Source organism: Fusarium verticillioides, chromosome 8, assembly GCF_000149555.1.
Source record: "Fusarium verticillioides 7600 chromosome 8, whole genome shotgun sequence".
NCBI lineage: Eukaryota > Fungi > Ascomycota > Sordariomycetes > Hypocreales > Nectriaceae > Fusarium > Fusarium verticillioides.
The window spans coordinates 1,850,086-1,875,660 of NC_031682.1; the positions used below are offsets into that span (position 1 = coordinate 1,850,086).

At 48.4% G+C, this 25,575-nt stretch overlaps 13 protein-coding genes across 13 annotated transcripts; 7 read left to right on the top strand and 6 right to left on the bottom strand.

Annotated features, from left to right (window-relative positions):
* Positions 1-109: 109 nt before the first annotated feature.
* FVEG_17683 (hypothetical protein) lies at positions 110-457 on the top strand (the record flags this gene model as incomplete). Its single annotated transcript, XM_018906912.1, has 1 exon — positions 110-457. One exon carries the CDS (start codon positions 110-112, stop codon positions 455-457), a length of 348 nt encoding a protein of 115 aa, XP_018762401.1.
* Positions 458-1,641: 1,184 nt separating this feature from the next.
* Positions 1,642-2,166, top strand: FVEG_17682 (hypothetical protein; the record flags this gene model as incomplete). Its single annotated transcript, XM_018906911.1, has 1 exon — positions 1,642-2,166. One exon carries the CDS (start codon positions 1,642-1,644, stop codon positions 2,164-2,166), a length of 525 nt encoding a protein of 174 aa, XP_018762400.1.
* A 999-nt stretch (positions 2,167-3,165) lies between these two features.
* On the bottom strand, positions 3,166-4,420 carry FVEG_13966 (hypothetical protein). The gene is made up of 2 exons (XM_018903306.1): positions 3,690-4,420; positions 3,166-3,633 (listed from the first exon to the last, which is right to left on the bottom strand). The coding sequence occupies exons 1-2, from the start codon at positions 3,797-3,799 to the stop codon at positions 3,315-3,317; spliced, it is 429 nt and encodes a 142-aa protein (XP_018762399.1). The 5' UTR covers positions 3,800-4,420; the 3' UTR covers positions 3,166-3,314.
* Positions 4,421-5,345: 925 nt separating this feature from the next.
* FVEG_13965 (hypothetical protein) lies at positions 5,346-6,149 on the top strand (the record flags this gene model as incomplete). The annotated part of the gene is made up of 1 exon (XM_018903305.1): positions 5,346-6,149. The coding sequence occupies one exon, from the start codon at positions 5,346-5,348 to the stop codon at positions 6,147-6,149; it is 804 nt and encodes a 267-aa protein (XP_018762398.1).
* Positions 6,150-6,559: 410 nt separating this feature from the next.
* Positions 6,560-8,596, top strand: FVEG_17681 (hypothetical protein; the record flags this gene model as incomplete). Its single annotated transcript, XM_018906910.1, has 1 exon — positions 6,560-8,596. One exon carries the CDS (start codon positions 6,560-6,562, stop codon positions 8,594-8,596), a length of 2,037 nt encoding a protein of 678 aa, XP_018762397.1.
* Positions 8,597-9,499: 903 nt separating this feature from the next.
* Positions 9,500-9,883, bottom strand: FVEG_13964 (hypothetical protein; the record flags this gene model as incomplete). The annotated part of the gene is made up of 1 exon (XM_018903304.1): positions 9,500-9,883. The coding sequence occupies one exon, from the start codon at positions 9,881-9,883 to the stop codon at positions 9,500-9,502; it is 384 nt and encodes a 127-aa protein (XP_018762396.1).
* Positions 9,884-10,742: 859 nt separating this feature from the next.
* Positions 10,743-12,710, bottom strand: FVEG_13963 (hypothetical protein; the record flags this gene model as incomplete). Its single annotated transcript, XM_018903303.1, has 2 exons — positions 10,743-12,557; positions 12,603-12,710. 2 exons carry the CDS (start codon positions 12,708-12,710, stop codon positions 10,743-10,745), a joined length of 1,923 nt encoding a protein of 640 aa, XP_018762395.1.
* A 469-nt stretch (positions 12,711-13,179) lies between these two features.
* FVEG_13962 (hypothetical protein) lies at positions 13,180-15,579 on the top strand (the record flags this gene model as incomplete). The annotated part of the gene is made up of 3 exons (XM_018903302.1): positions 13,180-14,131; positions 14,178-14,324; positions 14,375-15,579. 3 exons carry the CDS (start codon positions 13,180-13,182, stop codon positions 15,577-15,579), a joined length of 2,304 nt encoding a protein of 767 aa, XP_018762394.1.
* Positions 15,580-15,877: 298 nt separating this feature from the next.
* Positions 15,878-16,551, bottom strand: FVEG_17680 (hypothetical protein; the record flags this gene model as incomplete). Its single annotated transcript, XM_018906909.1, has 2 exons — positions 15,878-15,885; positions 15,927-16,551. The coding sequence occupies 2 exons, from the start codon at positions 16,549-16,551 to the stop codon at positions 15,878-15,880; spliced, it is 633 nt and encodes a 210-aa protein (XP_018762393.1).
* A 397-nt stretch (positions 16,552-16,948) lies between these two features.
* FVEG_13961 (hypothetical protein) lies at positions 16,949-18,702 on the top strand (the record flags this gene model as incomplete). Its single annotated transcript, XM_018903301.1, has 6 exons — positions 16,949-17,046; positions 17,097-17,477; positions 17,524-17,667; positions 17,721-18,147; positions 18,196-18,289; positions 18,341-18,702. The coding sequence occupies 6 exons, from the start codon at positions 16,949-16,951 to the stop codon at positions 18,700-18,702; spliced, it is 1,506 nt and encodes a 501-aa protein (XP_018762392.1).
* Positions 18,703-19,726: 1,024 nt separating this feature from the next.
* FVEG_13960 (hypothetical protein) lies at positions 19,727-22,222 on the top strand (the record flags this gene model as incomplete). Its single annotated transcript, XM_018903300.1, has 4 exons — positions 19,727-19,744; positions 19,806-19,857; positions 19,914-20,177; positions 20,226-22,222. The coding sequence occupies 4 exons, from the start codon at positions 19,727-19,729 to the stop codon at positions 22,220-22,222; spliced, it is 2,331 nt and encodes a 776-aa protein (XP_018762391.1).
* Positions 22,223-22,381: 159 nt separating this feature from the next.
* On the bottom strand, positions 22,382-23,767 carry FVEG_13959 (hypothetical protein; the record flags this gene model as incomplete). Its single annotated transcript, XM_018903299.1, has 1 exon — positions 22,382-23,767. One exon carries the CDS (start codon positions 23,765-23,767, stop codon positions 22,382-22,384), a length of 1,386 nt encoding a protein of 461 aa, XP_018762390.1.
* Positions 23,768-24,491: 724 nt separating this feature from the next.
* FVEG_13958 (hypothetical protein) lies at positions 24,492-25,441 on the bottom strand (the record flags this gene model as incomplete). Its single annotated transcript, XM_018903298.1, has 2 exons — positions 24,492-24,744; positions 24,798-25,441. 2 exons carry the CDS (start codon positions 25,439-25,441, stop codon positions 24,492-24,494), a joined length of 897 nt encoding a protein of 298 aa, XP_018762389.1.
* Between the last annotated feature and the right edge of the window lie 134 nt (positions 25,442-25,575).

The following is a 25,575-nucleotide window of genomic DNA, read 5'->3' on the forward strand; positions in this document are numbered from 1 at the left end:
GCCTACAGAGACACGCGTTTCGGCCATCAAGAGAAAGCACGACGAGCTTCAAAAGCAGTTGGAGGACGGAGGTTCGTCCGAGTTTGATCTCCAACAGCTTTTTGAAGCTATGCGCGACCGCGACGAGAAAGATGCTATGACAATCATGAGACGTATACGAGCTGGAGAAGATCCTAGTACCATACTGCACCACCTTCGTGCTGGAGATTTACTCCTCCGACTGCACCTTGCTCCTGAGACAAGGTTCCGTTATAGCTATCCCCCTGCATTCCGCATGCCGAGGAGACTACAAGTGCCAGACAATATATACTTCCACTCGTTGGTATACGAAGCTACATTCATGGAGAGCTCGCCATGTACAAGTAGTACAATCGAACTGCACGATCGCTTTAGGCCTCAATATCTGAAACCGTACAGCGCTGCTGAAGTCGCAGACCCCCCCGATTCATCCTTATAAAGCCTTCGGAGTGGACCAGTGTATTGACCGATGACGAGATGATGAGAAACATGATTCGGTCTTACTTCCGTCAAGAGCATCAATCCCTTCCCTTCTTTCATAAAGACTATTTCCTAGAAGATATGATGAACGGCTCTCATGAGTTTTGTTCATCACTGCTGGTAAATTCTGTGTTAGCTGAGTCTTGTGTCAGTCCTGCGTTTTACCTTCGTCATCGAGGAACCTCCTCATGCTAAGTTCGAGTTTCTGTCCTGACACAGCAAGCCGTTTGGAATACTGGAATTCAGAAAGCCTACTATATCGTTTCTTGGCTGAATCTCGAAGACTTTGGGAACTCGAACTGGAGAAAGAGCCCAGCATCACTACACTGCAAGCTGCGATGATATTGAATCCCGTATACAGCATGTCTTCGATGGAAGCTCAAGGTTTGTCTGACTGAGTTCTCTCTACGAATTGAAACTCTCAACCACAATACCCGCTTTAAAATAGAGCATCTGACTAACATCTTCTGTAGGTCTATCATTTGGGGCGCAAGCGATTGCTCTGAGCCATAAACTCGGAATATTGGGGTCTCTACCTCCAGAGCTAAGCCAGGGGCAGCGCGACGTGTATGGGTAGACTGCATGGTGTCTGTACTACTGGATCAGGTTAATATTGTGCGTTGAACCATTTAGTTTCGCAGCTGACAATTCCCTAGCATTCAGTATTATACATATGTCAAGCCGCCTCATTTTCGCCAACCACCTCAAACTCCATTACCAGATCCGGACAAAAGTCCACAGTGGTACAAGGGGATCACATTTCGCTATCCCCGCTCACGGACTGTGAGCTCCCAAGACTTTGCCAACCTATTCAAGGCCAGATGCGAGATGGTACAGATTGCGAATCAAGTATCTATCGGTATGTGCCAGCCCAAGAACGAGGGTGAATCGCCTCCTTCTGGAGGGCTTTTGGGGCTTTTGGATCGATACCAAGAGTGGTTATCAAAACTGCCATCTTCCCTTCAGCCTACTCGTATAGTATACCCAGTTGAGCTTCAACTTCAGTTTGTTATATCACCTTCCTTCCCCTCATTGTAAATCACTGTTTTTGCAGCCCCGGTTGTCACCTCCTCATCACTCAATGCGCATACCGTCGTTCATCAGGAACACTAACAGAATAGTCTCCAATACCACACCTTTGTGATGAATCTGTGCGAGTTTCTCATCTCCCACGATGGTAACACCTTGACACCAGTGGCCAACAAGAAGGTTCATCGTGCATTATCCCAATCGCGCCATAGTTTCGTGAGTATCATGCTACTATTTTACCTTCGCCAATGCTACGACATGCAAGACCGGATCATGACGCAATATCTTTCCATTCCAGCCTATTTGTCACTAAAGCAGCTTAACGACAGAAGCCTGGTATCGCAGGAGGATATTGAGGAGAACCGCGGCATATTATACCTAGCAGCTAAGGGCCTCAGTGTCCAGGGTGGGTACTACTACTTGACATACTTGGTTTCCTTAGCTTTACAGAGGGAGATGAGTCCCGATAATCTGACAGTATTGCAGCAGTTTACTGTTGGAAGGAAGGAAGATAGTTCAACTGAACATATACGAGCGAGACACGAGGAGAGGCAGTATCCGATTCATATTGTAACCATTAAGGATCAACGCTTAGGCAGTCTCATCAAGGAGTACTCGGCAATGAGAATCCAAATTTGAGGTCCTGATCCATCTCCCTCCAGTATGGGTTCCTCGACTTCGAATTATTAAGTGGCTTAATTGCTGGCATCATTGGCCTCGGTACGAGGCACGTACGTGTGACCTTGTTGTTTTGTATACGACGATGGGATGATATGTTTGTAGGAATCAGGATGCGTTACAGGCGAGGTTCAGGGATGATATCGAGCGCAGCATTTCAACTAATTATATACGCTAGTCCTGGCAATTCTTCGACCCATTAAGACTAGTTAAATACCTTATGGTACGCCAATTCAATGTCTTGAAAGCAAGCCAGTTTACCTTACACTATGTTATAGACTTATCGTGACTCTGCAGTGCCCAGGCCAGTAATTGGACTACCACCTCGAGGTTTTAGATGATACGAAGGTAAAGGCAGACAGTCGTCTCTGTGCTACGTAAGCATTCATTTCAACTTTCTGCTAAAAGATCGTTCAATAAGACAACAATTGGAAACTTCAAAGACGTTGCAAAATTTAAAAGTACTTTCGATGACTTCGAGTCTCTCAGACAAGGGCGGGCAGATCATTGGCTTCGGCATCATCGGAAGCCCAGGATCCTAACCCGACCATGCCGTGAACCCAGCATGACGAAGTTTAGCCATGTGGGCAGTGTTCGTCATCACGTATCCCAAAGGCAGTTCCTTGGATATTGTCGTCGACAATAACAAGGCATGGATCAATGATTGGATGAAGTTATCATGGGAGGTGACTCCTGGCAGTGCCGCGTATGCCCCTGAAGTACGCTTGACAGAACATAACTTCCGGCTTTCCTTTTATAGTTTTACTACGTAACAATCGCGAAAGGTTTCTGTCGATCGAGGATGATATGGACCTCAGGCGTTAGAGAGTGCAGCTGCATAGAATGGACGGTAGCTCCCGGGTTGAGGCAAAACAGCAGAATGGCTTACCTCAAAAACCGCTGAGTCAGTCTGCTGTTTCCCTTCCCTAGGGCTATACAAAGTTCAAATGACACATTCTTCGGAGGCATATAGTGAGAAGCGAAATTTTGGTGCTTAGAGATATACCTAATAGTCTAGTCTAAAATATAGTTCAAATACGATTAACACGCCTGCGTCCTTCAAAAGAGAAAAAGAAGTAATTTCCAAATCAGCAACATCCAAATCCCGTTTAGTCGGTAGAGTTGAGCTTGAAGTCCTTAGGGCCCTTGTAGGCTTGGATCTCAGCGTTGGGCTCCTTAGACTGCCAGAGCTGCTTGTTGGGAATGAAGTGCTTTCCAACAGTGTTGCTGATGGGGCTGACAGGCTGAGAGACAGAAAAGGTCAAGCCCTTCTTGCTGCGCTTGACGGAGAAGGTGCGAGAAGAGTCCTCACACTTGGCGTCCTTGACGTCAGGGAGGAGATAGTTGGCGGACTGGACGTGGGCGGAGCAGTGGACGGGGGTCTTCCAGGTCTCCATGCTTCCAGACTGGATCACCTTGAACTCATAGCTGGAAATACTATGTTAGCAACTGTTTTTCGTATGAGTAGAAGGGATAGTACTGACTTGCAGAAGGTGCTGTGAGGGACGCAGCTGGCGGTGAAGTCCTTGACCTCGTAGACGGCGTAGCCAGAGACGGCGGCAGCGGAGAGAAGAGCGGTGGTGAAGAACTTCATCTTGGTGGTTTTGAAGAAAAGGGTTGGTGTTTTGTTGATGTTGAGAGAGGAATTGTAGTGTTGAATGGTAGTCAGGTTGAGTTGTTACTGAGATGAAGAATGAGCTCCCATTGAGGAAACCCTCCCTTTTTGTATTGCGATTGTCCCCAGAAAATGCTGGAGCGCATGTCGATCGCCTCATTCGCCGATCCCTCACGTTTCCGCCCAGAAGTCTTGCTGTTTGTGGGGAACTTGAGGGTCACGATCCCCAAATCTCGTATTCTACGTGCCGTCCGGAACTCGGCATTTCGAATGCATGGCCCTTCCGCCAGGTCATCGCCTTATTTAGGCTATTTTTCATGGTCCTGTCTCAATTGAACACAGCGCCTCAATAGCCTCGATTTGCGTCCAGAAGGGCCCAGGCCTAAGAATTCGCAAGATTTCAGGGTCTTGTGATATAAATAGCTACCAATTTTAACTCGTTGGGCTTAGCCACTTTTGGTGAAGACTTCGTGGGCCGAGGTTCTAGAGAGTTCAGTGATGTCATGGAGAATACGCTTTGACAGGAACACAATGACGTCGATAATATCTCTCGGCCGAGTTATAGATGATATTTGCTTTGTGTTGAAAGTAATTTCAGGCGAGCATTGCTACAACGGAACTCGGATGATCGTCATTTCAATACGAGGTTTGTCTTCAATGCGCGTCATGAAATGGCTCGGCAATGGAAATGTTTCATTGCGACGTTGCAATTGCTACGAAACGAACGGATCATAGCGCGTCACTGACCCGAAACTCTGCTATTTCCAGATCAAGACATCGAGTGATCATTATGATATTGTAACCTCTAGATGTCGTTTGGGGTCTCAGGCGACAGTGACCGACAATCTAGTTGTATTTCATTCACCACTTCTTGAGGGATCTCACAGTCTCGCTCTTAGAGTAAAAGGAATCATACTAACATTCTTAGTTTTTAGATCCAGCTTTACTCACCGACATTTCTAATCTGATGAGATAAAAGGATAACAACCTATTTGAAGGATAGCTACCCTAGAGCTCGTTTGGGCTCGTTCCAGAAGTGGGTACACTCGAGGGACACAATCCAATCCACTTTCTCAGAATTAATCTGCACTAGCCGTACTCAGGTTAGATTCTCATAGCTAGCCTCAGGCATACTCTCATTAGATCCGTCGTTCGATTCCCATCTTTTCCAATAAATAATCAGGTTGTGCTCACATTCCAGAATGACCCGTCAAGCCCAATTGCAGCCAAGACCTTAATCACAAGAAATCCAGCTAAAGAAAACATTCTCGATTTATATCAGCGCCACTATGAAAAGTTGTGTTGTCTTACCGTTTCGTCTAGGCTTTTCGCAATAGCTTACAGTGACTCAGACGGCGAACAATTTGTCCAGATGAGTTAAGTTAGCGGGGGAGCACGACGAGGCTAGCGCACACATTTTACATAGCTTGGCCTCCAGCCATTTATTCAATGGATTTAGCCAGTTTTCTCCCTTTTCCCTGTGTATATTCGATAATCTACAACTTCACTCAACTCTCTGTTCACTATGACGCCCCCACCTCTGACCGGACCTTTATGCACCAGGCCATCTCTTACTCAGGACCTGCGAAGCCTTGGCCTGAAACCACAAGATACGGTCCTGGTCCACTGCTCCCTTAAAAGCATAGGATGGATCAACGGCGGAGCTGAAGCCCTTGCCCAAGCTCTGCTCGACATCCTTACACCCGAAGGAACCCTCGTTGTTCCAACACACACCAGCAGCAACTCAGATCCATCGAACTGGATCAACCCACCTGTGCCAAAAGAATGGTGGCAGACTATTCGCGAAACCAGGCCTGCATTCAATCCCCAAACAACTCGAAGTGAACACATGGGTGTATTGGCCGAGACAGTGAGAACATGGCCAGGTGCAGTGAGAAGTACGCACCCTCATACTTCATTTGCTGCAATTGGTGCAAAGGCGGAGTTCATCACACACGGACATGAAGTGGATAGCATGCTGGGGGAAAAGAGTCCCCTAGCTCGTTTGGAAGAGCTGAACGCCAAGGTTTTACTCATCGGCGTTGGGTTCGATCGCTGTACTTGCTTTCATCTTGCAGAGTACAGAGTTAACTCACCAAAGGCTGATATCTCATTCGCAGTTGCAGTCAACGGAACTAGAGAATGGGCGACTGTATCAGACGTCAGTGTCAATGAGGAAGACTTTTCGGAACTGGGAAAGGATTTCGTTAAGCAAAATGGTGTGACGAAGGGTCAAATCGGTGCAGCAAACTGCCATTTGTTTTCTTTACCCCAGGCTGTCAAATTTGCCGAACAGTGGTTTCTGTCCAATCGAACACCAACTCCCTAGGAGACTTTCTGGCAGAGCGCCTACTTCAAAAGAGCCGTTATAGGTAATCTGAGGAATAGCTCTACCTAGAAATTGAAGCCCAATTTTGTCATTTGCTTTAGACTTCGGTAGGGCATCTCAGCCTTGAGCGGGCAAGGCCACTTTTCTCTCAATGAACATGTGGCACCCTAGCCAGTCGCCAGTCTAACTGAATTAGTTTTTCTATTTCGACATTGCCTTTTTATCAGTTCGCCTAACAGCAGAGCCCCAAGCGCTTCATTTCGATAGTAAGCGGGCATGTCGTGTCAGCGATCATCACGTGGCTAGCGTGAGTAGGCTTTTTGGAAGGGTATTTCAAGCCAGTCAAGTTCGAATTTCAGCTTTGATTGCTGAACAAAAAGGCTCGACTTTATTACTATCTGTTATACATAATGACAGACTCTCTGTGTGATACCTGCAAGCAATTTGCAAAAGAGTTTGCAGACATTGACGTTAAAGAGTCGATTCCCCGTCGCACAATTGCACCGAATGTCTACAAACTCAAAGAATCAGCACAGAACGGCTGTCCTCTATGCCAAATCATATTCCAGTCCTTTTGTTATCAAGTTTCAAAATCCAATTGGACTGAGACTTTGGCTATTCATCTTTCGGTATACAAGGTTCTCCGTCATTACAAAACGGTTATAGCTGAAGGACAAGATCCAAAAGAGCCAGAGGTTTGGTGCGGTATTGGAACAGACATAGACCACAGTCGATGGCACCCCCTGCCACTTGTCACGGATGGGGATCAAGGAGCAGGAATTGGAGAACCGATCTTGCGCAATGCAAGATCAATAGCAGACTTATCATCAGCCGAGGGCGTTGAGAAGGCTGTTGCATTGGCCAGCAGGTGGATACACAGCTGTTCAGCGAACCATGAAAAATGTAGGATACAGCCTGAGGGTTTCGACCCAATCAAGACGATACCGACAAGACTCATCGACGTTGGCTCCAGTGATGGGGCAGTTTCCCCAAAGATAGTGATCACAAACCACTCATTCGATATTGAGTATCTTGCTTTGAGCTATGCATGGGGATCAGGCCACAATTTCGCCAAAACGACGGCATCCAATCTGGTGGAGATGACAGAAATTCTACCATGGGATGACCTTGCAAAGACCGTACGAAATGCGATCATCTTCACAAGAAAGTTGGGATATAGGTATCTGTGGATCGATGCTTTGTGCATTTTACAGAGTGAAGGACCAGATGACCAGCAGCACAAAATCGACTGGTCTTATGAGGCAGCGAGGTTCGGACAATACTACGAAAACGCCACCTTGACCATCGCAGCCAGCGGTGCCATGTCATCCCAGCAAGGACTATTCCTCGACAGGCCTGCCCTTGAATTCGATCCGCGACCCGTGACGCTCACAATCAACAAGATCTCCGGTAGCACGTCACACCTTGAAGTTCATCCAGCGTCCCCTTACTGGGAGCTGAGTATTCAGAATTTTCCGCTTCTTACCAGAGGATGGGCTATCCAAGAACGAGTCCTATCAAAAAGAATACTCCATTTCGGCGGCAGCTGTTTGCTGTGGGAATGCTGTGAACTTAAAACCACAGAGGCGAACCCCAATAGCCAAGAGCCCAAAGTTTACGGTTACAGAAACGAAGAGTTCGTTTCGGTTTTTAGAAACCTGGATAATCAGCAGAATGATGATCTTGTAACGCTATGGTACCAATTTGTCGAGGTTTATTCTGGAACAAACTTCTCTTTTTATAGAGACAGGCTCCCTGCGCTGTCCGGTATCGCGAAGAGAATCCAAAGTCGTTTTCCACAAGATTACATAGCAGGCATTTGGGGGTCTTCTATCCCCCAGGGACTGCTTTGGATAGGCTGGGGAGGTCAAGAGCCTGAAGCTGACCCGTTGCGTGGAACAAACCGACCCTCGTGGTGTTGGGCCTCCCCTACTCATCCGATCACATTTCTGCCAATCATGACTTACTACAAAGAAAAGTATTTAACCCTTCAAGTGAAGTCGTGGTCGGTTAGAACAAACGGACCTCAGACATCAGGCCAGATTCTCGGAGGGAGTGTAACTATTCATGGTCCTGTCAAGTCATTCAACCTCTACGGTCTGAACTTGGATTTTGTTTTTGGTCCCCATGCTTATGACAGGCAAGGCAACACAATCAAGAGCGAAGCTGCGCATGGTATTAGGAAGCCGGAGGATCGTATTGCATACTTGGATTATACCAACTTCTTGGGAGCCATTAATCGGAGTTACATTTGCATCTTGGTAGCGAAGCTGCTCCCGTCAATGTGGACACCCGAAGAAAAGAGAGTGATCGGGGCCGCGCTGATCCTGGAGGCCACAGACCATGTTGGAGAAGTCGATCAGTATAAGCGAATTGGTGTGCTTTGTCTTCCGTATGAACAGTATTGGGCCAATGTTCGGGACAGCAAAACGGTTGAGCTTGTCTAGTAGTTACCAGAGAGATATGATAGGAACGATAGACCAATGAAAGGGAAGTCTGGTTATGCTTATGATACAACTTGTTTAACGAGAAGCGGAGAGAAGGCATATACCTAACGTGGGGATTTAGAATCTAAAATACTTTATCCAGATTTTTTGTAGGCTAATGAAGAGGGAGAGGAGACAACCGCCATTGGTAAGACCACCAGCGAGGAGCCAACAACTTCCATACCTGTCATGGAGAGCACCATATCAACTGAGCAGCAATCAACTGGAGCTTCGAGGACAGTAGATGAAGTGAAAGTATTAGGCGATCACTGTGCTGGGCTTAACGAATGTAGTGGTATCTGAAGGAATTATCGTTGCGTCACTTGGAATGACTGATTCGGTCTCACTGGCCGTTGTGATGCTAGATCCAGCAGTCGAGGTTGTGCTAACCTCGCTGGTGACTTCTAGCGAGACTACATTCGTTTCCTTGTCTCTTTCTAGCACCGCCATTTCGCCACCTTTCACTTCTCCATCCAACCCGTTCGTTGAGACATTCACTACTGAGGGCCCTACCAGCGAAAACCGATAGATACCGACTGAAGAAACTTAGCGTACAACGGAAGACTCGCCTTTGAAGCTAAATCGTGTTTCAATGAATAAATGAATGTAGGATTATGGTACCATTAATCTATCTACATACTGCATTGTGCTGCAGCTCGCTTGATTCTATCTCGAACTTGCTTCTTAAGAAAGTTGGGAGCGTCCAATCTCAATCCCCCTAATGAGTGTGAGAGAGACAATAGTGTGTTCGAAAAACTCTCCTGTTCGTCCTCGTGGCTCTTCAAGTAAGCTCCATTGCTTTTACAAACACGGTCCTCTTACCAAGGGCGCTGGCCAGGGGTTCCCTCGGTGAGTTAGAGGATCCTAACAAACACCCTGACAATTAGGGTTGCTGACATAGTTGGCGGTCAGAATACCATGGTCTCCATCATTGTTGTCATCGGGGAAGAAGACCGGGACACTGCCGCAGTACTTGCAGCCATGGTTGCGGAGCTCTCCGAGGAGGCGCTTGATCTCACGGCCAGGCAGGCCACCGGTGTTTTGGAGGAAGGCACAGAGTGAACCTCCACAGACGATGTGCTGCCCGTTCTGGTACCAACGGTCGTCGTTGAGACCACCGGCATAGTTGATGAGGTTAGAAAGCGGCTCCGTGCCTTGGCCGCATAGCACACTGCCCTTGCAGTTGATTCCAGCAGCTACATTGCTGGCTGCCATGAGAGCAGTGGCAAAGATAGCGGTGATATGCATGCTGAAAAATATTAGAGTTTGGGGGTGCTTAGTGTTGAGCATATACTGACTTGAGGTAGGTGAAGATTCGGATGGAAGATTGAATTTGCTGCTGTTGACTGAGATAAACAAGCGGACTGAATGACTTAGGAATGGGAAGACATTTATCATGCAAAGGAGCGAGCTTTTATGTGTGATTTGGACCTCGAGAACTAGTACTAGTAGTCTAAAATGGACCCTTCAAGCATATCTCAACTCAGAATCATGATGCCTTGGAACGACCCGGAAATCGGCATCGCGGACGCTGATTTCAATTCAAAAGGTACCATTTGCACCTTCCTTTTGTGATTTATGTCACATAAAATCCTTACTGGGACGTCATAATGAACCTGCTGAGTTTGGGTCCTCCTCTTTGTCTTTGGTCGATGAGGCCCGACATGGTCTTCATGAAAAAGTCTGCCTAAAAAGACCAATCAAAGAAAAGGCCGACGCTTATGGAATGATGAATTCAACCGAGTAGCTCTTCCGGTCATTGAATTTACTGGCTGAGCAGCATATTCCTATTCGGGCGCTTTGCCAGGGGTATAGTAAGCGGCCTCACATACGTTGCATATAACGCCGGCTGTTGTGCCGAGATGATCCCATAGTCATGATTGGTAACGCTCATCGGTTCCAGGATTGATACATAGTTCACTCATAAAACAAGCTAGAATCAATTCGATGAATGGAACCTTGGACAATGCACTTTCATGTCTGATGAAAGCCCGCTGACGCATTGGAACCTTTCGAGTGTCCCGTCACTGCTTCTTGACAGTCGTCCGAGTACATCGCTGCTCTTGAGCATGGAGGAACAGAGGTAAATCCATTAATTCCATCATGATTATAACATCTCAGACACTAAATGCCGGAGCTCGTTTGTGTCCAGCGCATGTTCATTACTCTGATCCACTTTGTCACCCGACGCCCAAACGACAGTCAAGCTCGTATACTGTTCTAAGTTCTGTAACTCAAGAGGCAATGCAGCCGTTGTGTCATCTCCCCCATGACTTTCTGATACCTCAAGAATACGAGTGCTCACGTCATCAAATCGCCCACATAAAAGCTTGCCCTGGTCCCATCGCTCACTTAACGCTCGAAGGATGAACATGACGTCTTTGACAATCATCCAAACATCCAGACGCCGCATGGAATTAGCATCGCCCGCGGTGCTGGTACGGAGTTGCCAGTAGCTGTAGAACGCCATAAGTCCAGTCCAGTAAATCTTCTCGCAGGCAATTTGCACGTAGAATATTGAGTTGGACTCCACCAGTCGGCGATATATCGCAATGAACCCAACAGCTGCTTGCCATAGTTCACCAAGCTCAGCATGTGACCGTCGAGGTAACAATCTACAGGGTCTTAAAAGCAGCATGCGGCCCATCAACCATTCACTCTCGATAAGTGTCTTGTTCGGTAGCTGAGAACTTGAGTCTTTCCAATCACCCAACTTCTTGCTCAGTTGTTCATAAACTGACTGCGCATCACCTGTTTCAGATTCTGGAGATTTGTTCAGGCGATTGTAAATCTCTGATTGGATCTGTAGTGCACGATAGCGCTGTAGGTAGCCGTGAACTTCGACAGCTGTTGCTGCCGTCTCAATTTTGAACGTAGGCAGGGATACGTTGATAGCGCAGTCAGATATCTCGGTTGGTCGTCCACACCCCAAACTCATGGACCGGTCGAAAGAGTACATGCTCCACCAAAGACGGCGTCGTGTCTCCAAGAGACTCGTGGCGACTGAGTCGGGAGGCTGCGGATCCTGATGGAGTCCAAGGTCAACGCACATGCGCATGCCGACACCGATAAGATACCATGCGTCGAGCAATGACGGGTTGAGAGTAGCGAATTGTATCAAGAATAAGATCGACTGGACACCAATGATAGTGTTTGGTAAAATTGCCGATTCGCGGAACGTCAATGCTGTACGAAATAGTCTCTGAGCTTGCGTTGATATCACACTATCAGCACTTCGTGATAGACTCGACGCAGATATACCCAAAACCAACAGAACAGTGAAGTAGCTATATCCATGGCTTATCGACGAGCGGTCAAGATCATCTTGACTCGGTGTTAGAACACTCGCTGGATCTTGTGGTGGGCCATCTTGTCCGCGTTCGCGGGGAGGATCTACGCCAGAGAAGACATGCTCGAACTGCACCCAGAAACCTTGGATAGAGAAGAAAGGTATTCGTGGGTAGACCTGATCAAAATAGTGTTTTGCCAGGCTCAAGGCAGTTGACTCCTTCGGTAAACATGGTGCAACCTCATTGGCTTGGGTTAATCGCAGGGCTGATGAGAGTTGGTTGGTGCTTGCAGTTGCTAACACAAGCGAAGATAGCGTCGGTCCTTCTGCGGCTGATGGATATGAACATGCTATGATAGGAAGCGCCCCGATGTCTGCGATGAGTGAATCGATGATAGATCGTTGATGAGTCTCTGCCGATTCATTCCGGTTGGACCGCTCAGTATCTGACGGTGAAGTATCATTGTTCTGTCTAGCGTTGTGCTGACTGAGGCGTTGTTGGGCAGCTTCAATCTTTTGTCGAAGATAAGTTGGATAGTCTCGTCCGCGATTTGGCGATTCCGTTGAGAGAGAACATGTTGCTTGTCGGCCAAACTTGACGCATCCACCGCATGCTGGAGTTGCCCCGTTGCACTACAAAGAATGAGTTTTGGCCCGAGGTCATGAGGATCCACGTACCTTGATCTTCCGAGCTTTACAAAATGTACAGGCTGAAAAGATTTGCGATACTCGTAGGGTGACATTCCGTAGTGGTCGCCCTTGGGCATGTTCCCCAGTTTCGCTCATGTCTGCACCTTATTGGGTGCCAAATCGTCGGCACTCGCCTAAGAGCATCCGGTGCTGGATAGCCAATGCCACCAACAAATGTTCAGTCGAGCTCAGGTAAATATCACGAGGGCCAATTTCTCCATTGAACGGCTTCAGCTGAGCATCGAATAACCGAACGCAGGCGGCTCCTTCATGCGTCTCCGGGTTAGCTTGCGGGGAAAAAGTGGAATATCCGACGGAACCACCGCAAAAGTGTTAGTGGCAAGACAACGAGCTAAACGGCGGTTCCGTTGATGTTGCTCGTAAGATTGACTAGCGACTTATTGCAGGCGGCTGCATCGGGGTGATCATCAGGCTTTGCGGTTGCGAGTAATAAAAGAGACTATTTCATAGCATGTAATTTACCCATTCTCATCATCCTAGCTTGACTTCAACACATATTACAACACTCCACTAGCCAGTTAGTTAGCACTCAGACTTCGCTACCATGGCCCCTGCAAGGATATCCCACGACCCTGTCCTCCGTCGCGAGCCAGCAACTCAGAGCCGCGACTTTCAGCTCCGCACACTGAACTCAGACCTCTGTGTTTGCGGTGGAGGCTTCGCTGGTACAATCGCTGCCATTTCTGCCGCGAGAAATGGCGTGTCAGTCATTCTCATCCAGGATAGACCTGTTCTTGGAGGCAATGCTTCTAGTGAGGTCCGATTATGGATCCTTGGAGCTACATCGCATATGTTCAACAACAATCGCTATGCGAGAGAGGGCGGTCTTGTTGATGAGATCTTACTTGAGAATCTGTATAGAAACCCTGAGGGCAATCCTCTGATTCTTGATACAATTCTTCTGGAGAAAGTGAGATTGGAGTCAAATATCCAATTATTTCTTAACACGGCTCTTGTTGGCTGCGACAAGGACGGAGATCGCATTAGCTCTGTCAGCGCATTCAACTCGCAATCCTCTCTCAAATACAACATCCAATCTCAACAATTCATCGACTGCACCGGAGACGGCACACTCTCGTTCCTCGCCGGCGCCCCCTTCAGAATCGGCGCCGAAAAGCGCGATGAGTTCAACGAGCTCTTCGCGCCATCTTCCGAGTACGGCCATCTTCTGGGCCACTCCATCTACTTCTACACCAAAGACACCGGCAAGCCCGTCAAGTACGTCGCACCAGCCTACGCTCTCAAAGATGTCGAAGGAGAAATTCCTCGCTTCAAGAGCTTCAGCACCAAGGAGATGGGCTGCAATCTCTGGTGGATTGAGTATGGTGGTAGACTTGATACTATCCATGATACAGAACAGATTAAGTGGGAACTTTGGAAGGTTGTTTATGGAGTTTGGGACTATTTCAAGAACTCAGGGAGGTTTCCCGAGGCGGAGAATTTGACGCTTGAGTGGGTTGGGACTATCCCGGGAAAGAGGGAGAGTAGACGCTTCAGTGAGCTTTTCTATACATTATCTGCGAGCAAAGCTAATCTTGACAGTCGGTCCTACTATTATGGTTCAGCAGGACATTGTTGAGCAGCGCTATCACTCCGATGCTGTGTCATTTGGTGGCTGGTCTCTCGACCTGCATCCCGCTGATGGTGTCTTCTCCGAAGTCGACGGCTGCACTCAGTGGCACTCAAAGGGTAAGTTCATCCATTGTATGCTCAGGTCTTCGTTTTACTAACTGCAACAGGTGTCTACCAAATACCATTCTCCTCAATGGTCTGCTCCGAGATTCCCAATCTTATGTACGGAGGCCGCATCATATCAGCATCCCACGTCGCCTTCGCATCTACCCGTGTCATGGCAACATGCGGAGCTAACGCCAACGCTTTGGGTATCGCTGCTTCTCTCTGTAAGAAGCAGAGCGTTGATCCCATGGAATTACTTGTCAAGAGTAACATGAAGAACTTCCAGCGAGAGCTCATGCGTTTTGGTCAATTCATCCCTGGTTATAAGCTCAACGACTCTGAAGATCTTGTTCGTTCAGCCTCCAAGATTGAGGGATCATCGTTTGAGTTATCGCAGCTCCCAGCTGATGGGCCACCAAAGGTCCTAGTCCGAAGTCTTGCGCAGATGCTCCCCCTCTCACAAGGACCTGTTCCTACCTTCTCCGTCACGGCCATGTCAGTCGAAGACACTGTGTTGACGGTTCAGCTTCGAGGGTCTCAGAAGCCTTACAACTACACGCCCGAGGTCATCCTGGCTGAGACCAAGTTTTCCCTGGTTCCAGGACAGAACGATCTCGTTATCGACTTCAAGGTTGAGAACCCTCAGACTCAATACGTCTTCCTCTCTTTCTTCCAGAACGATTCTGTAGCACTCTGCACCACCAACACACGTGTATCAGCACTTATGACTGTCGAGCACGAATGCACTCAGAGCCCTCCTAGTGATGTTGGAGTTGATGAGTTCGAACGCTGGACACCAGTTCGAAGGCCCATGGGCCACAACCTAGCGTTGACACTGGATCCACCTCTGAAGGCTTGGGGGGTCGAGAACATCCGCAATGGCGTTCCTCGGCCGACCAAGAGAGCCAACTGCTGGGTTCCTCGTGCTGACTCCTCTGGTAGGAGGATTCTCAAGATCGGTTGGGATACACCAATCAAGGTCAACAAGGTTGTCGTTCACTTTGACACAGACTATGATCATGCTCTCGAGTCAGTGTTGAGAGGTCACCCAGAGAGGACTATACCCTTCTGTGTCAAAAAGTGGCGTGTGCTGGACCTCTCTAGCGGAGAGCTAGAGCTGTATGTTGAGGATGAGAATCACTTGTCGCGCCGAGAGGTTGTTCTCGAGGCGAGCAGGACGGTGAAGGAGCTTGGTATTGAGGTCCTGGAGTTGAATGGCGATGAGAATGCATTTGGTGGTATTTTCGAAGTCCGGGTGTACGAATAGATACATATAACCGGTAATTAGTGTTATGCGTGCATTTATTTCTTTTATGAAAACTCATTAGTCATTTGAATAGTACTCGATAATTCATAGAAGTAAAATAGCTAAGATTCTTATCTATCTCTCCGTACAATGGATGTCTTTCTTTCCAAGAAACCACATTTTGACTTGCCACTCCAATTGCTTGCTCCCACAAAAGAGCACTGGTCCATCTGTATCTTTATTAAAATCCTCCAAGCCTTCTTTCTCCATTCTCCCAAGACGGAAAATGTCACTGTCGCTATGGTCACGTAAGAGCTCCTTAAAGCGCTGATGCCACCAGCTCTGTGGCTTGCCGGAAGCCATCCCACCAGTTTCTTCTCCAGGCGTCACAAAAATGCGAATCACATGCCAGTCTCGCGGGTAGAGCATCTCGTGGTTCCAGAGATACTCTATGACTCCAAAGTCATCTCCACGGATACTGCAGATGAGACTAGGCTTTAGGTCATTGATACTGCGGCTGCAGTTTTGCGCCGCCGCCATAGCAATGAATGGTGCGATACCAGTACCGCCAGCAATGCACAATGCTTGGGCGGCTTGCTCTATGATCTCAGAGGGAAATCCGCCACCGACCTCAACAATCTTAGCAACCAATGGTCCATGCGGTCTGGGGAGTCCCAACAGCCCGGTAACGCGGCCATTACGGGCCATGAGAGAGATGCTCTCAATGGTTCCATCCTCTGCATACTGTAAATGGAAAGGAGTGAAAGACAGACATCTTTCCTGGTCTGACAAATTCTGGGGTCCCGATACAGGGTCTAGATCAGGCGGGAATTGCAGTGTCAGGTGTTGACTGGGACGGAAGCCCCGACTGAACTCATGGTTTGTAAGAATAGAGAATGAATGGATGCTGAGGCTGGGAGTTAAGCGAGTCGACGAGATATGCTTAAGTTCGCCGAGAGACGGGGAATCCCCATTGGTGCCGTTGACAGTCATGGCAGGGAATCGGGTCAAGTGATGATCAGTATTTTTCGTAAATCGTTAGACTTGAACCTGCATCTAATAGTCAGTCCATTATAAACCAGACTTTCGAACTTATCATAAAACGGAATAGCTGCAACCAAGAGCCCCAGACGGAACCACCGTCGTGAGTGAGGAGAAACAAGCGGAGGCTCCGTCTCTAGCTTTAGCGCACCCCGCAACGCGGAATCATACCATGAAATCCCTGTTTCCATCCAGAACCCGACTTCGCTACCCCAGATTTAGAGCCATTTGACAAAAGATTAAAAAGTATGCCTTCCCCAGACTTTCTTGCGGGGAAACTCAACAGCACGAACACTTGAGTTCTCACAACTTGTTAAGCAATTACTATCTCTGACTGTTTGTTATCAAGATGACTACCGAGTTGGGTGCCGTGCCTGCGCAGGGCAAGATGAGCGGCTGGCTCATCTTTAGTATCTTTGTCATCTCGATGGGTTCCATCTTCTGGGGGTAGGTTGAGACTTTACGACACGCATTGACCGAAGGCTCACAGGTTGCAGATATGATATCGGTATTCTGAGCACCATCTATGTCTCCCCTGGCTTCAATAAAGCCCTCGACCACCCGTCGTCCAGTGAGAAGGGTCTCATTACTGCTATCTTCTCCGCTGGTCAATTCGCCTCTTTCACCCTCCTCGCGGGTCCCATCAACAACAAGTACGGTCGACGATGGGCTGGTTTCGGTGGTGTCTGCCTCCTCTGCGTCGGAGCTGCAATTCAGACTGGTGCTGTTCACCTGGCCATGATGGTTATCGGACGAATCATCGCTGGTGTTGGAACAGGTATTGTGTCCACTGCTGTCCCGCTATATCTCAGTGAGATTTCGCCAGCTAAGCATCGTGGTCTCTACGTTGCTGCCAACCAAGTTGGAATTGTCTCTGGGTAAGTAAACCGTCGAGTCAAACCAGTATGGTGCTAATTGATGCAGTATCTCTATGGCTTTCTGGGTTGGCTATGGCTACTCGTTCTGGGACTACGGTAATGGTATCGATCTTGAATGGCGCCTCTCCACCGCCATGCAGTTCATCCCTGCTCTTCTCTTCCTCGGAGGTGTCTTGTTCATTCCTGAGAGGTATGTCTATCACATCACAATTGTCCTTCACGCTTCCCGCTAACTCTTATCAGCCCCCGATGGCTCGTTGAAACAGACCAAGTCGAAGCCGCAAGCGAGTCCCTCTGCAAACTCCGTGGCCTCACTGCCACCGAAATCCAGCCCGAACTCGACGAGATCCGCGCCAATATTCTCTGGCATCAAGAGAACTCCATCACCTCAGCCCGTGTGTTCATTCAGCAGAAGCCTCTCTGGTCTCGACTCTGGCGCGCTTGGTCCCTCGCTTTCCTCCAGCAGATGAGTGGTGCTGCCGGTATCCGATACTATCTCCCCACCAACTTTATCGCTGCTGGTACCTCCGAGGAATTGAGTCTGCTTGCTTCTGGTATCGACGGAACTGTTCAGGTTCTTTGCACAATTGCCGCCATGTTCTTCATTGATAAGCTGGGTCGAAGACATTCTCTTGGAATTGGTGCTATCATCATGGCCTTCTGCTTGATGGTGAGTTGATACAAAACCAGTCTCGTCACAGCTGCTAACATGTTCCAGATTAATGGTGCTCTACAGACTGCCTATCCCGGACAGAACAACCAAAGTGCCAACTACGTCAACATCTTCTTCATCTTCTTCTTCACCGTTGGATGTAAGTTAGCACATGACGCCCGAAGAACGAAAAATGCTGACAATTGCACAGACAGTATGGGATTTGGGCCCTGCGCCTGGATTTACGCCTCCGAGATTTTCCCCGCCAACTGTCGCTCCAAGGGTCTCGCCATCTCCTCTTCCGGCTCATCCCTTGGTTCGATCATCGTCGGCCAAGTCTGGCCCGTTGCTGTCGCTCGCATTGGACCTCGCGTCTACTTCATCTTCATGGCCTTCAACGTCTTCGCCGCTGTTCTTGTCTACGCTTGCTACCCCGAGACTAAGAACAAAACTCTTGAGGAACTGGATTCGCACTTCGGATCCCTCAATATTCATTCCGAGGAGGATGCTACTCCTAAGCAGATGCTTGGTGCTGAGGAGGAGAGAATCGAGATTCGGGATAAGTCTGTATAAATTAGCTCCTGTTGACGACGCAGCTTGTAAAGATAGCTTCGTTTCAATACTTTTGCAGAGCAGTTTCGACTGTATGGGAGCTATTCCTGGTGGGTATGGAAGAACATGGCAACGTCTATATAGTCAAATAATTGATGCTTTCATTCTAGTGTTACGTCTTGGTCATATACTTTAGCCTCTCCATTCTATTTGCCGCTATTCACTTCATCTTTTAACTTGAGATATTTGTGCATGCAGGGCACGTATCAACTTCGTAACGTCAATATCAATAGGCTTTAAGATGTCTATAGGCGCCCAAAGACAATTTCTGCCGCTAAACAAGTAGCCATCTCGATTCAAGCTTCCAGTGATTTCTATCGCGAGCTGTCGCCAACATCGGTCGCGTGAAAGGCTTTATACACCAATGAACCTGGCAAAACCTTCATGTCAGTCTCTCAACTTTTAGTCCTCTTCACTCCGCCTTTGCTACGAGCGGCAGCCACTTCGTACCAGCATGAACTGTGTCTCGCTAGCAACATACAAATGCTACTCAAGTACAACGCACAGTAACGATGATAAAAGAAGATTATTTTGAGGACGGGTCATATAGTATGCATTTTGTTTGATGATTGGAAGTAGTAAACCTAGCAGGGCATCAAAAAGTACCAGGCTTTTGTGAATCTCAGTATTTGGTTTGTACTCTACCCCTAGTTCATATGTTACATCGAGTCTCAATCGATACTTTTATCTCAACAATAAATAGTGTATTATATAGTCAAGGGCGTGATTAGTAGTCTGCTGGAAACAGACTTATTGTTCTAAATGAAATCACTCCAGGGTATGTATGAACCGGGTGTGGAGCTTTGTGGAGAAAAGGATCAGCTGCCTCGTTAGCGGAGCGGAATGAATTCCACGCCAACTTTGCTCCGCACTTTTACTCAAAGCGATCGGCTCCGACTTTGATCACGATCCAGGCGAGACATTACGGGGAATCAGTCGCGTCAGGTACCAATTCTTTGCAGAATGATGGCGCGTTTAGCGGATGATGGATCCGCCGTACTTTGTAAGCTCCCTACTCATGGCAACTCTACACGTATGCGTTTCTGTGACTTACAACGATGTAGACCATAAACGCGTGTAACCGTTGTCGGAAACGCAAGGCGCGTTGCGATACACGTGAGATGCTCGGCGATTTTCCCTCCGTCGATTCGTTTTTACTGATCTTGAAAAAGAGATTCCTGCATGCCAACCATGCCAAAACGCAGGCTCGACATGCGATTACACAGATGGCCGCTCGGGCGACGTCCATCCTCGAAGCTACATCCATGAGCTGGAAGCTCAACTCATGCGACTGGAGTCTCAGCTCCAGGAAGCTGACGATGCGGCAACTGAGGTGTCGCCGCCTACTTCGACGTTGCGCTCAGACGAAGAGCCTGCCCAAGACCTGATTCGTGTTGGAGATGAGGGGCATGCCCATTTTATTGGAGCCTCAAGCGGTATGGATGTACAATTAATAGTAGTTACTCGAGCTGAAACAAGTCTAGGTATGTACTTGGTCCGATCAGTTCTTGAGTCCGCTCAGCAAAACTATCCAAACTTCGAATCGCCATCTGAAACAACGGAAGCTCGAACCGGACCAAAGGAACCAGCCACCAGTAGTACCAGAATCGCCTTGCCATCACGAGAAACGGCTAATAGCCTCATCGACACGTTCTTCAGCCAATATCAGGTTCAGTATCCCATTCTCGACCAGCAGGAATTTAGCAAGGCCGTTGCAGAATTCTACGCTCGACAGAATAACAGAGACGGTCAAAATCGACCAGGATCTAGCGAGGTGTGGACTCGATTCATGCTCAACATGGTACTTGCCATCTCTCTCATGTTCATGTCCAACGATCATAATGAGAGCACGACACTATCGAAAGGCTTCACTGCCAATGCCATGGAGGATATCAGTCTGATCATGCAGACCAAGAATGTCAAATCGGTTCAATGCCTTCTCCTATTGTTGCTTCTCTCGATTCTCGACTCATCATCCGCGCCAGTTTGGTATATATCCGGCCTTTGCATGCGGATGTGCATTGATCTCGGATATCACTCAGAAACCACAATAGCTATTTCTTCAACTGGTAACGACACAGAAGTTGAGAGGATAAGTGAAGCAGATACAAAGCGAAGGCTATTCTGGGTAACATACAGTTTTGATCGGACACTCAATATCCTTCTTGGCCGGCCCTTCACCTTTGACGACTTTACCGTCGACATTCATCTGCCGAGACAGTCGCTAGTACCGAATAAGCGACCACAGATATTACACTGGCTTGAACTGCAACGACTCGAGAGTGAGATCGTACACAAGCTACATGCAGTACGGCGAGACGATACAAGCGCTGGCGGAGAGGACACGGACCTTACCCAGTGGACTAATGAGATAGCTCAGCGGTTGAAAGGCTGGAACTCAGTAGCCCTGACTCTCACTGACTCTGATGGTCACAACGTGAACTGGTGGGGCTACTGGTATCGGACAGCGCTGCTCATCCTCTACAGGCCATCGCCCTCTCGCCCGAACTTGAGTACTTCTGACACGTTGCCATGCTACGAAGCTGCAAAGGACCTTATTCAGCTCTCATACCTTCGTATTAGTGAGGGTCTAATGGACTTCACCTGGATAGACTTACATTTTCAATTCATGAGCGGAGTTACCCTCGTGTTCATCGTGTGGAAGAATACTCGGGCGCGAATGAAGGCCAAAGATGACTGGATCTCGTTCAAGAGCTGCTTGTTTCAGTGGAAGAGTATACTTGAGAAACTGGGGGCACGGTGGGAAAGAATTGCCAGAGCGCGTGAAGCACTATCCAAATTAGCTGATGCTACTATCGATCTTGTCGAGAAGGATATGATGCGATCAGCAGGAGGAGGGCAACGATTACCAATACACCACAACTCGGAGGAGTCTCGGCGGGATCGAAGGCGTTCTATCATACAGCAGCTCCGGAGGCAAGATTCCGATGGCGTGTCGCAGCGGAACTTGGCCGTTGGAAGCGATACGAATATGCAAGATTCCAGCCCTCGAGATGCAAATCTAGGACATGGGAACAGAGGAACCAACCAGGTGTATGGTCTTCATATAGATGCCGAGACTCAACACCGACCAGCAGTTCATACAGCCGAATACGGGACACAACCCACGGGCGACAATTGGGCCGGTTTCGGGACATCAACAAACACTCAACAAGGGCCCTTTGGCGAAACTCAGAGTCAGAACACTATATCATCAATGATGCCAGACGATACGTGGCCACTCTTCGATCTTTCAGATGTAGCAGTCGCACCCGATGAGCTCAACTTCTGGACATACTTATCAGCCCCGATGCTCGGCGTGGAGGATATGCCGACGTCCCAGTTCAACGCTACGGGGAGGCCAGATGATTCTTTCACGAATAGCATTCTGAACTTTCACGGAGACTTTAGTAATATCACTCCAGAGATGCCAGTTGAGTATCCAGAGGATGGAGACTATGGGTATAGCGCTGGGCAGTAGTAGCTGGCATTTTTAACAGAACATGGACATGTAAGATAGAATGAAGATACCCTTGAAAATGTGAAGGGTCATATTGACTACTATGCGACGAGATAAAACCCCGGCGATGGCCACCCCACTAAATCACATCCAAGTGTCTCATGTGAGGGCATCGTGCTACTAAGTCCTGCCGCCCACTGTCAAAAGATACAGGCTTCCAGTCGTCGAGTTAACATTCGTCGGCGCCCCCAAGTACAAAACATCCGTTCCATCACTCCTCATCAAAGCCTGAAGACGCTGGACCTTCTTGCCAACTGCTGGTTCAATAGCAGTATTAGTCCAGCCAGCCCCGCCAACATTCTCCAGGACAAAAGCACTGGCCGAAGAGCGACTGTAGTAGATACGAGCAGTTGTTCCGTCATGAGTGATACCAATACCAGCGCTGGTCTCACTATCACTATACAGAATCTCACGTGTCCAAGGGTTTGAAGTGCCATATGTGGCTGTAGCGCGACGAACTTGCCATGTTCCGCTAGTTGAGTTCTTGAAGCGGTAGGCACTCTGGATGTGAACGGTACCAGAGGGGCGTTCGTACAATGCCATCTTTGCGCTTTGGAAAGCCGGGCCTGGCGATGCGTTGATGTCGCCACTGTATGTCTCGCCTGAAGTCAAAGGCTGATACACGATATCCGCGGTGTTTTGGGTGATGGGTGTCGAAACGGTAGATCCAGAGGCAGAGGTGAATGAGTTGGTAGATGGGCGATAGCGGACATAGCTTCCCTGGTGGCGCACAGCAGACGCGGGATATTTGCTCCATTCCCACTGGACATGAACATCTCCGTCCGAAGAAAACGCAATGTCATCAGGATACACGGAGTAGCCCTTGTTGTACGCCCAGAGGCTAATGCGGGCCCACTTCTTGGTGCTTGTCGTGTACTTATAGAAGTAACCTCCTCGTGCAGAGCCATCGCCTGATGCTTGCCCGCGGACGATCAGCCACAGGTTTCCGTCAGCATCACGCTTGATAACAGGGTATGTGATGAGGACACTCTGATCAGGCATATCAGAGCTGGCGTTGACGAGAGTGCTGCTGTATGGCTGAGATGAGCGGAAGTACTTCCATGGCTCGTTGTGCATGCTCGTGAAAACATGGACATAACCATCGCCATCAACGCTGATACTAGGAGTGTTGTGTCCCAGATCATCCGCAAAGACAGCACACTCTCCATCTGAATCTCTGACACAGTCGCGAGAGACAGTGCCATCAGAGATGGAGCGACGCGCAACCATGACATTGTTATCAGCAATAGCACCACCAGGAGGGTTCCTCAGATAAGCAAGCCAGTCATAGCCGCCGTACTCATCCAGAGGATCCCACCAAGCAGCGCCACTGGTAGCATCGACAGCTGTAGAGATGGTGACGAGACTACCAGGGCTGATAGTAGCGCGTACCGTCGAAACGGCAGCCAGAAGGATGAGGGATTTGAGATTTGCCATTTCGAAGTGCAGAGCCAGAAGAATGAGGAGGTGAAGTTGATCTGCTGATGAGAAAGAGATTTTGACCATTATCCACTCTTGTTTAAATAGTCCATCGCGATATCCTGGTCTGGAGTCGGCAATAATTCCGCTCCATGCTTCCCCAGATTTTCTCCGCACTTGGGATCAGCATAGAAGCTGGGGTAGAACCGTGGACATGGGACGAGTTTCATGAAGGAACCGCCGTGTCATCCAGAATTTCATCGCGCATGATCATTTTTGTTGAAGGATCGAGTTTGGATCAGTTGTCACGCGCGGTGATGAGTCCTCAAGCGGAGGTGGGTGGCGGAACGGCCGGGGTCGGTTTGTGGGGGCCGGTGGTTCCGTTGACCGGAAATGGCTTCACCGTGATCCGATATCTCCACTTGTGAGGGTAGACAAAGTAGGCTAGATACCGTTGGCACTAACCGCTACTACTTTGGCTGCTATCAGATATTCCGTAAGCGTAGCAATACAGAGCTAAGTCTAAATACAGGTTATATCATGAAGAATCGAATCAAGTTTCTACTGCCAATCGATGTATGACAAGTTGCTTTTTCAACCGGCCTTATTTACTACCATATATCAAGTCAGCGTCACCAAAGGCAGATGCCTGTACCTAGTTCCATAACGTAGCTCAGAAGCTTGTGGGCTAGAAGTGTTATTTGCAGTTGAGGCTTGTGGCTGAGAGCTTATTCCGGCAGAGAGAACCTAGTAGCTCAGAAGTCAAACCGTCATGAACGGAGAAGTTATTCGTCAACTCCCATATCAAGTCTCAAAAGCTAGTTTCCCGTAGGACGCCGGCCTTACTGTCCCGAATCATCTCCTGCATCCAAGCAGGAAATCCGCGAATCCCAGATAAAAGGCCTCCATAGCCTGGCAGAAAGAGGCCTCCGCGGCGGCCATCCAAGACATGATCTACAATCGCTTCAGCCACGTCGTTTGGCTCCTGAAGTGGATCGTGGAAAGTCGAATGTGTAGCAAGATTCTGTATCAGTGGCGTGCGAACCCAGTAGGGGAAAATAATGCTACGAGAAAGTATTAGATGACTTGATGCCCAGGAGAAGGGAATTACACTCACCTTGTCAGTACATCTTTTGCGTTATATCTATGCTTCAGATCTTGCGTTAGGCCTTCATGGAAGGCTACTAACGCAGCCTTCGTACAGCTATAGTCGATATTGCTTGCGATAGTAATGAAGCTAGCCACACTAGCAATTGTAACGACATGACCGTGCTTCTGCTTGACCATGGATGGGAGCAGTTCTTGCACAAGCCAAAAGTGCGCCAGCAGATTGACCTGGACCATCTGCTTGATCTGGTCTGCAGTGCAAGCAAGAATGTCTTTGCCTAAGGCGATGCCAGCATTATTGATCAGGACCGTTGGATCTCCAATGTCCCGACGGACTTGTTCCATGGCTTCATGTATGCTATGTGGCGAAGTGACGTCCACTTTGTAGAAATGGGCATTTGTACAGAGTGCGCGTTTTGGTGGGTGTATGTCAAAGGATACAACTTTGACGTTTCTGCGGGAGAATTTGTCGACCATTTCAGAGCCGATGCCGCCACTACCACCAGTGATGAGCACGATTTCCTTGCTCCAGTCCCATGATTGCGTGGTGGATGATTTGTAAAGCACGATTCGGTTCAGAATTTTGTTGATGACGAGGCAAATGCCAATAGTACCAAGAATTCCAATAAGGAATCTGAAGATGTTTATAATCATGGCTGGAATTGCTGCTGCTTAAACAGGCATGCAAATAAGATAGAGAATTTGAGGAGGGAATCTGGCTGCTCGAAAGTATGACATGGCATTAGATTGTTTATCAGTTCTGCAGTGCGACTTACTAATCCAAGTCA

Excerpts from the sequence above, each read along its gene's own strand:
- FVEG_13966 (XM_018903306.1), bottom strand. The coding sequence starts at position 3,799 with ATGAAGTTCTTCACCACCGCTCTTCTCTCCGCTGCCGCCGTCTCTGGC. Across the intron at positions 3,634-3,689 it reads CCTCACAGCACCTTCTGCAA|CTATGAGTTCAAGGTGATCC; the intron begins GTCAGTACTATC and ends TAGTATTTCCAG.